We start from the raw sequence: 10,453 nt of genomic DNA, 5'->3' as shown, positions 1-10,453 counted from the left end.
GTGGACCTTCGAAGTCGACCGATGTCTCGAATTTCGCGGGCAGCGGAGTCAGTTGGGTTTGGACTCTTCTCTAAGAAGATGACCGACATGTTCGACTCCCGGTTGAGACACACAAAGTGAAAATTTACTTTTTTTATGGCATGTTTCCCAACATCACAGATTCCATGCAATGAGGTTGAAACTATTATTTAGACTCCAAAACGGTTGTCGAATCTTGTAATGTGAGGCTGTATAATATTTTTTATCTTGGCTGAAAAAAAGGATAACCATCAGCTGATTGTGACACTGCTGACAGTGACATTAAAGATAACCTAAAAAATCGGAATCTGAATCTGAATCTGATTTTAAAAATAAACTCTGTGAATATTTTAAATTAATTTTTGATGTAAATATTGAATAAATAGCTACTCATCATGACGATCGTTGAATATATGGCCTCATTAGCCCAAAACCCTTATTTTGGGGCTGGTTTTGGGTTGTTTGGGGTGGGTGCCGGTGCAGCGATATTACGCAAAGGGTTTCAGACATCTGTATTGTTATTCAGGAGGCATTGCATGATTACTTTAGAAGTCCCATGTCGGGACAAGTCTTATCAATGGCTGTTACAGTGGATCACTCAAAAAGGTGCCAGGAAAACTCAACATTTGAGTGTGGAGACTTCCTTCCTTCAAAAGGACACTGGACAGATAAAAACTAAATACGATTTTATTCCCAGCGTTGGACAACACTTTTTTCGGTAAATCATTTGAAATTATTCATTTCACCGTACAAAAATATTTACAAGTTCTTTACTGCTTATGTAGGTACCTAATTTTCATTTGTATAACTATTCAAATTATGTCTTCAGGTATCGTGGGGCTTGGATTCGTGTAGATCGCACTAGGGAGCAACATACACTTGACTTACACATGGGTGTACCCTGGGAAACAGTCACATTAACATCTTTTGGAAGAAATAAACAACTATACTATGACATCCTGGAAGAAGGTAATTAATAGTGGCAGTAATACATTTATGTAAATGGTTACTATAAACAATGATTGAACAAAGTTCTTGGTAAACTATTTATTAAGTCTGTATATTGTTTAATACTCATAGTTTTAACTGACTTCTTATACACATTATTTTATGTGTGTTATGTATCTTATTCCAGCTAGGACAATGGCTTTGAAACAACATGAAGGCATGACAATTATGTACACGGCAATGGGATCTGAATGGCGACCGTTTGGTCACCCGAGGCGGCGGCGCCCTCTACACAGTGTGGTCCTACGTAGTGGATTAGCGGATAAAATTTTGGAAGACTGCTTGGACTTCATCAATAATCCTCAATGGTATACTGACCGAGGAATTCCATACAGGAGAGGTAAAATTGGCTACATTTATATGCTATATTTGAAATAATAGTTTTATTTTATACAACTAAGCTGCCTCTTACTTTATAGAGGCAGATGCAATCTGACATGGAGTGACCTTACCCAAATTATGATCCACTAGCTTTTGCCCGCGGCTTCCAGTGATAGAGATTCGCATAAATTATAGCCTATATGTTAATCTGGGTTACAAATAATAATACTGTAAAGTTTCAACCTAATCCGTTCAGTACTTTTTGAGTGAAAGAGTATCAAACATCCACACAAACTTTCACCTTTATAATATTAGTAAGATTTAGTACTAATTATTATGGCTTACTTTGATTGAAAAAATTGATTCTTTCTTAGTAATAAAACCACATAACTTTCTTCTGCGTTTTCAAATTTTAAATTGGTGTTATGTTTTATAGTATTTCTTTGTTTTTACTAAAAATTCCCTAAAACGTGTTTTCAGGTTACTTACTCCATGGTCCTCCTGGCTGTGGAAAGTCATCCTTCATCACGGCACTAGCTGGTGAATTGGAGTACAGCATCTGTGTTCTCAACTTATCAGAAAGAGGCCTAACTGACGATAGGCTAAATCACTTACTAAGGTGTGTTATAGTCAAAATTTTAATTTTATTAAATTACTAGCTGTTGCCCGCGGCTTCACCCGCGTGAAATTCAGTTTATCACAGATCGTCGTAAATTATAGCCTGTAAATGCTATTCTGGGTTATAAACAATATTACTGTAAAGTTTCATCAAAATCCGTTCAGTAGTTTTTGCGTGAAAGAGTAACAGACATCCAGACATCCAAACTTTCGCATTTATAATATGTATTAGTAGGATTATACCTAAGATTTACCCTAAACTCTGCAAATGAAAGTATTTTCTTGATTATTTTTTCAGTGTTGCACCACAACAATCCATAATTCTTCTAGAAGACATTGATGCTGCATTTGTGTCACGAGAGGACACGCCGACACAGAAGGCAGCATATGAAGGCCTCAACCGGGTGACGTTTAGTGGACTCCTCAACTGTTTAGATGGGGTGGCGTCTACTGAAGCGCGAATAGTATTCATGACTACAAACTATCTAGAAAGGTAAGTACATATCAATGTGTTTAGCAAAAGCAAAATTTTGAAATGGACTTTAAAAGTAATGGGAAAACGAAACCCCAAACCAAAAGAACTTCATCATCAACAGTCATCATCGCTCACCAGTTGGCGCCACTGGAGGTCGAGTAATGTCAAGTGACAAGTCTTTTATCGCAAAATCCCGGTCTGTGAGCACGTAGAATTTTGTCCAATGACCTCAAGCTACCCATCCTTATCGCTCGCGCGTAATTATATTGCTGTCTCGACTGTGCGACGGGCGTCCGCAGTAAGTGTGCGAGCGCGACAGCAACATAATTACGCGCGAGCGATAAGGATGGTTAGCTTGGGGTCATTGGACAAAATTCTACGTGCTCGCAGACCAGACTATAGTAGCGCCTACTGGTGGGGGTGTACCGTGTAAGTACCTATTAATTTAACCTACCAAACAGAAGCCTGTTTTGCTATTTAATACTCATCTTCATTGTACAGTTTTTAAGGTTTTCACAATGTTTAACAGGTTAGACCCAGCATTGATCAGGCCAGGACGAGTGGACATGAAAGAATTCGTAGGCTATTGTGACCAAGAGCAAATCGAACTGATGTTCTTGAGGTTTTACAAAGGAGAGCAAGCCCCAGAACACGCGAGAACTTTCGCTAGAAAGTGAGTACTCTAGTACTATGATAAAACGTTTATAAAGGATCAATTGCCTTTTGTACTTATTCGTTATTAAAATTTTAGGGTGCTTGAGAAGAACAAAGCAGTCAGTCCAGCACAAATACAAGGATACTTCATGTTCCACAAACACTCGCCCCCAGAAGAAGTGGTTTCAGACGTTCAAACTATATGGACACTTGGATAATATATTACTGTGATAAAACCAAAGTACGTTATTTACTTAATTAGGGATATAAATTAATAAAACTTTAATTACAAAATAAACAATTTATTAAGTCTTCTATATTGTTATCATAATAATAACCTAATTCTTACAAATAAAATAATAGTACCTTCTTAACTTCTGTAACAAAGTTACACAAAATGTACATCTGGTTTAACCGAAAATGTTAATAAATTATGTACATGAAAGATATTCTGTTTATTGAAAATTGTTCATGGTTCTTACACACATACCTATAGGCAAAATTAAATCTAAGGTAAAAAAATTGTAAAGAAAATAATCTTATAATTTGGAAAGGTCTTAAATATGCTGTTTAATAATAAGTGCGAGCAATCAATGAATCGTTTTAAATAAGCAGAACCGCGATTTAAGGTTAAAAGAGAGCTTGCCTATTTTACTAAATCGCCCTGTATGAGATTCGGGGTGGCGCTGTCTGGCCGACAAAATATTTATGAACCATGCTAATCACGCGTGTTTCGCAACACAAAGTACGTTTTGTTTTGCTACGAGTAACAACCGGTGCAAGACTATCGACGAGACAGTAGAGCTTTAATTTGATGACAATGACAAGAATAAATACGCGATAAAATTATTATTATCTGGAAAGAACTTCTATAAACAGTTTACATCATAAAACATTATAATGTACCTAATGAATATATGAAAAATACACTACATAATTTTTTAATACAACAAATTAACATAACACTATAATATCACGTGAACGCTTAACTTAAAATAGCGCCTACTCAGTAATTTATATGAAAAACACACATATTTACAATAAAATTGCTGTTGAATATTAAATGTTGAATTCGGTTAAACAAATACAAATTTCAGAATCCTATGAACATATTAAATATGTATTACAATTATGAATACTTAAAATATTAATAATAAAATGCTACTCAATTCTAATTTAAGCACTGACGAAGACAGTCGCAAAACAGCTTCATTCAAAAACGATAGCTAAACAATGTATCTTCTAACCATAAAAATACTGCCTAAAACACTGGACACAGTTGTAAATATATTTATGTAAGTAAAGGTACTTATTATAGTATTGTACGTTGTTATTATTGCATCATAACTTCTGTACAATAATCACTCATCAGGATTTACCGTCAAACCAGGGGAGGATTTTTTTTACCATTGTTGTTCATAGTTTCATCAAACTTTAATTAGGTAAAAATATTTTCTAGAGTTAGGGTCGCGTTCGTAAGTTAAAAGTATGTATCAGTAACAAAAGAAGCAGTGGTTGCAGCCGAGTTTTAAAGTTGCGGTCGGTTCATATCACAGCTTTAAACGAACATAATTTTTGTAAAATAGTAACTACTAATTTTAAATACAAAACCAATAAAAAATATAATACTATTCCAATAAAATAACATAACTTGGTTGTGGTAGACAGCCGATATTTAAGATCGGTTGTGCCTCCATATGTCATATTTCCTGTTTCTGAGTTATAGATCTTAGTAGACATACAAATGTATTTGCGTTAGTGTAAATACTTTGTCCAGCCTTTTGTGCATTAAGCAGTACTTTAGTGGAAACATCTCCTTGGTAGACTTTCATAATTTCCCATTGCCAGTTAGGTGACATTTTTCCTATGTGAATGTTAATTTGGTTCCCATCTTTTATGGACATGCAAAATTCATTTCCAGAACAATGTAACGACAGACATAAAATTACAGGGTTGTTTTTATTTTCTTGTTTAAACTGTACTTTGAACTTTAAAAGGCATAGAAAATCTCTTGTGAGAACCGCATTAGCTTCAATCAATGTAAGTCCATGTAGCAATAATAAGTTTCTAAAATATTCAAACGGCGATGCAGTCTTTGTATTGGGCATGTCAACCGTGTCTAATATGATATATTCAGGACCACTTTTAATCGGTTCAGAAATAGAATTACTTGCTGGAGTTGCTGGCAACATCAACGCTGTTGACTGGTTATGTATTTTGTGAACTAACATGTCTGGAACGATTAAGTTGACTGTACTTTCCCGAGTACCTATTGTATTTTGAATTTGGTTAAAGTCCCAACTTGAGTTGCTTTGATCCCTTTGCAGTTGAGGTTTCATCAGCTCGGAGGCTGGCTTTACTTTGATTCGTGGGGCGGGTTGATTGCTGCCACTATTATTTGCAGAAGTTGAATTTTCAGTTTCTTTTTTCTTATTTTCATCATTCACTTCTGCAGCTAAAGATTTTGTTGACGTTATGACTGGCATGATCATATTAGGTTCATTATCTAGACCCTGATCAAAATTATTAGGTAGCCTTGAGATATACACTGGCTTTGCTTCGTGTACGTGTGACTTCTTTGGGAGTTGTTTTGGATTTGCAACAGGGTTTACATTTAAGAGTTTTTTAGAATTCGATTCTTCAGTACTACGGACATCCGTTAATACGATTTGATTTACACCATTAGTTACAGGAGACTTGATGACACCGGCTATTGGAACCGTTGCAGTTGGGATTATATTTAGAACGGCGGTGCCCGTACCTATAGGCACACATTGCTGTTGGGTACTGGTAAACTCGTCAAGAGTGGGATCATTTGTAACATCTACCCACCCAGAATCATCTTCAACGCGCTTATCTCGATCGAAATTAATTGCCGCAATTCGAACAAAACTCAGTTCTCGACCGGCCGACTGTGCTTTCTTTTGGGACACAGGTTCCCATATTACATTAAGATTTTTGTGTTCCAAATATCTTAAAATTCCATTGCTGGCTAAAGCTGATACGTTTAACGTTTTTCTTCCAAAACTCAAAATCTTATGTTTTAATTGTGCTTCCAGTTGTGCTTTATGAACCGGATGATTTTCATTCATCTGTTGTTTTTTATGTCGGATTTCAAATTTATTGCGACAAACTGTAATTATATTTTCTATAGTTCTTAGATCTATTTGTGGAGTAGTAGAGGAGTTTGGTTTGTTCTGGTTAAACACACCATCCATATTACTGTCAGATGAGTCATCCAATTCAATACATACTGTTTCTGTTCTGGTGTGTGGTGTAGGGACCAGTAATTCATTGCTATTTCTTTTAGATTTCGTTGTCTTAGTAAATACTTTTTCACCAGGCGACTGAGGACTTTTAGCAGTATTACCAATATATACCGTATCATTTGAACTCAAAGAAGATAATCGTCGCCTTTTCCTTTGTTTATTACTTACAACGAATTCAGAATCAGAAGAATCAGATTTATATTGCCGTTTATCTTTTGCGACATATACAATGTTATACCAATCACTGCCATCGTCTAGAAGAATTCTGTTTTTACTGAACACAACGGTATTGTTCAAACCAGTTATGTTAGGTTTGTTGTCTAATTTAGGCAAATACACTCTACACTTAGCTTCAAAAGCCTGGTGATTGCTTGCTATGAGGAAATTATGATCATAATAATGATTTTTAACAGATCTTTTATCTCTGTACATCAAAGAGCAAATTTTGCAAACATAATATTTCAAATAATCATTGGTTTTCCAATTTGCAGCTGGTTTATTGAATGAAGTGTTGTGGTTTATTTTCCTATCTTTTGTTACTGTTCCGTTTGAATTGTAACTATCATTGGATGTCAAAGACAATGCACGTCTGCGCCGTTTACTCTTGGAATTCTTTTTCTTTTGTGGGTTCACAGTTGCTTCGTTAGATGTAGTCGGTGCTTTTACCTCACCATTAACTAGATTCGCCTCATTATTTTCACTTACACTTACGTCATCAGGTGCATTTAAAGGTTCTTCTTTGTTATCAGTTTCCGCAGCTTTTGTTTCAGGAGGTTCTTCCTAAAAATAAATATTTTGTTAGACATCTGGTTTACGAAATCTAACCGTAACCGTATCCGCGGTCCGCCCCGGGTACCAAGCATCAGAGGGTGACACAAGTCGCGCAGATTAGTACTCACTGGCGCATCTGCATGGCAAGTCTGCGGTCTATGTCATGATACGGAGGGAGGAGGGGGTGCGATTGTCTTTCAATCTTTGAATCTGTAGATAAACTGAAAATTCTGGGGGGTACCAAGGGGTGCCTTAGGACTTATGACGGGGGGGGGTGGGTGAGGGGGGGCCAACCAGCTACGCAGCTAACCAACCCATGCTACGCCGCCACTGATCTCTCTCTTATTCTTATTATATTTCTATTCGAATTAATTAAAAAAACCGCTTACGTACCTTTTTAAATGTTAACTTCTCCTTCAAAGATGCTTGTTTTTCAACAAATATTTTTTTAATATTTGAATATTCCTGCAATAATGTATTACATTTTCTACATAGCAATTGAGGTAAACCATCAAATGGCTCCACCTGAAAGAAGAGAGAAAAAAATTTGACAATTTAATCTAGCATTTGCCACAAACATTTATTATTATGAATCCACTAGGTATAAGAAGATATTATGTCGCGAGTAACCTGTTGTGTAGAACGCCACGAGTAAAATTAATTAGGTTTTTGCAGGGTGCAGTTTTCGAACCAGTACTACTTACATTATACTTAGTGACTTTTTTAATTATGATACAAGTAAATAGGTACCTACTAATGACTAGTCTGCATGGATGTCTGGTAAGTAGTATTAGACCAAACTGCGCGTGCAGCGATGGCGATCAGACTAAAGGTTCGGCCAAACCAACGTGATCACACGCGATCAGCCGGCATGCAGCGATGGCGATCAATGTATTTAAGTCTGGACCAAACACATTTTTTTTTCACATTTGCATAAAATGTGATTTGGGAGACCCTATACTACAGGGACCGATAGAACTTTCAGTGGGAAATATCTCTACTACTCGACCAAGTGATAATGTTACAAAATAACTGATAAATCCAGACCAAATAAAATCTACTTTCTAGCGAGATAGGTATTTGACGGGAAGATGGCGCTGTAGCACGGTTCAAATCCCAATGATCAATTAACCAGTCCAAACTACGGCCCGTCACTCCATCAAACCGGCCCGCGACAGCTTAAGACCAAGCCTATGTTTGTATAGGTGGGCAGAAAAATTAAAATTGTTATGGGCCTTGCAAGTTGCAAGGTTGCAAGGCCATTGTTTTTTTTAACATTATGACCCTAAGGCTTCAAAGTTTGGAGACCCCTGAATTAAATGTAAAGTAACTTCCACTATAGACTTAGTGCACACTGTATACATTACTTCCCTAAAAAAAGATTTAACTTATTTTTCATGTGAGTCATATTTTTCTTTTACTCATGTTCAAAATAGGATTTTAAAATAAAAGCATGAAAATCACTGATTTGAAAAATGTATCTAGATAAGTAGGTACCTAGTCAATTTAACTTCACATTCATGCACTAATAAGAACTTTTTTACTTTTAATTAATAAGAACTTGGTGTTAGGCATTTTGTTTACCCGCTTTGATTTATGGCATTTTTTAAATTATTCGGGCAATTATAATATATTATCCGGGCAACCTTCCTTCATCATCATCCACACCCCTGAATGAGATTTTACTATTAAACTGAAGCTTGTTCTGTCTGTCATAAATCATCATCATCACCTACATCCTAGAGTTAGCTTATAATAATGAAATGCAAATAACCAATACATCATAAATAATTTAAATATGTATGTTGAAGAGGGACATTGTTTTGAAAAGAATAAAATGCAAAAAAGCATTAAATACTAATCATGTGATTAAAAAGTTAAGTTAAAACGCAACTTCTCGTTTCTCTTCAAATTGGCAACTTTCTGGTATTAGAAACAGATTCTTCACCAGATTATATTAAGCCGGTTTCATAGTCATATTCAATCACAAAAAATTGTGAAACAGTGTCATCATCATCATATCAGCCATAGGACGTCCACTACTGAACATAAGCCTTGGATTGCTCGTTGAAATAGTGTGAATTGTTGTAAATAATGAACAGTCGACCAATGCATTCAATCTTTCATTAACATAGTAATTAATAATAATTTGTACTTACATTTATATCAAAACAGTATTTAATTTGTTGCTGTACATTTGGGACAATTTGAAAGACCCCTGTATCCTCCAGACATAAACGACATGTGATAAAAAGCTTTGGATCTATTTCCAACAAGTCCATACTGGCAGCTTGATCTGTAAAGGAGAATGAAGTATGTACCCCACAGTTAGAAGTTTGATTTCTATAATTTATTACTCTACTCTACAGGGTATACTTAGGCTAGTCTTGTTAAAAGCGAATCGCATTAATACTATGGTTTATCAATCGGAATACTATCTACCTAACATTATTCGTAAACAAAACTATTTTTATTTGTCTGACACCTGTTTGTGCAGTACAAACTTGAATCTCCCGCCATTCCCACCACGAAATTAAAAAAACCGATGTAGGCCAACAAACATGGTTGGTCACGGAATGTGTAGACTTGATAGCTTTGGTGTGTATTCACATAAAAATAGCTGTATCTTACCATTAATATTACGCTCGCCGATGGAGTAACACTTTGGATCACAAAATACTGATTACACAAAATAAACTTAGCATAGGTTAGTCTCTAAATTCACACACAACAAAAAATACCATTCCTGCTGCCAAACATGATGACGTCCATGAAGAAAATGGGATCTCACTCCCATTCTCTCGTTCTGCTTTTACTTCTACAAAGCCATCTGTTAAAAACCTGAAGAATTAGCTGGTCTCTACGCAACGCCATCTGTTGATGAATAGAAACTAAAAAAACACTGCTTTAAGCAACATTATTGTCTTAAAAAAAGGTCAACAAAGAATGACCAAAGTTGTTTTTACATAATATTTACGTTTTTTATGTTATTAAATTTATTATTTGCGATGTAATCACAATAATTTACGATATTGAATCGTCAAGTTTTAAATTCACTTATAGAAGATAGCCCCATCTAGCGAGTATCGTTAGAATTACGTTTCAACAATAGTGATTCAATTCAAAGAGTAAGTGTCAAAATAAAAACCAAACAAAAGCTGCCCCACCAAAATGCAGAAATGGTGATGTTTATGTCATGTGGCATTCTCTACCAGTCAACCACTCAAAATCTGTTTTAATAGAACTACTGTAAGTAAATGTGAGGCAAATCAGATTATTTTCACATAAGAACAGAACATAGAGTAGTCAATGGGCTTGC

At 35.6% G+C, this 10,453-nt stretch overlaps 2 protein-coding genes across 2 annotated transcripts; one reads left to right on the top strand and one right to left on the bottom strand.

Moving 5' to 3' along the window:
* Positions 1–293: 293 nt before the first annotated feature.
* On the top strand, positions 294–4,723 carry Bcs1 (mitochondrial chaperone BCS1). The gene is made up of 7 exons (XM_028309950.1): positions 294–736; positions 848–987; positions 1,154–1,366; positions 1,828–1,966; positions 2,264–2,458; positions 2,970–3,113; positions 3,192–4,723. The coding sequence occupies exons 1-7, from the start codon at positions 414–416 to the stop codon at positions 3,310–3,312; spliced, it is 1,275 nt and encodes a 424-aa protein (XP_028165751.1). The 5' UTR covers positions 294–413; the 3' UTR covers positions 3,313–4,723.
* LOC114356657 (uncharacterized) lies at positions 3,575–9,922 on the bottom strand. Its single transcript, XM_028309949.1, has 4 exons — positions 9,766–9,922; positions 9,294–9,430; positions 7,528–7,659; positions 3,575–7,143 (listed from the first exon to the last, which is right to left on the bottom strand). Exons 2-4 carry the CDS (start codon positions 9,414–9,416, stop codon positions 4,795–4,797), a joined length of 2,604 nt encoding a protein of 867 aa, XP_028165750.1. The 5' UTR covers positions 9,417–9,430; positions 9,766–9,922; the 3' UTR covers positions 3,575–4,794.
* Positions 9,923–10,453: the final 531 nt, after the last annotated feature.

Source organism: Ostrinia furnacalis, unplaced genomic scaffold, assembly GCF_004193835.3.
Source record: "Ostrinia furnacalis isolate ACB-3 unplaced genomic scaffold, ASM419383v2 OfSCF2847, whole genome shotgun sequence".
NCBI classification, from domain to species: Eukaryota; Metazoa; Arthropoda; class Insecta; order Lepidoptera; family Crambidae; genus Ostrinia; species Ostrinia furnacalis.
Note: the sequence above shows the minus strand (reverse complement) of the source record. Positions and strands in the feature narration are given on the sequence as shown.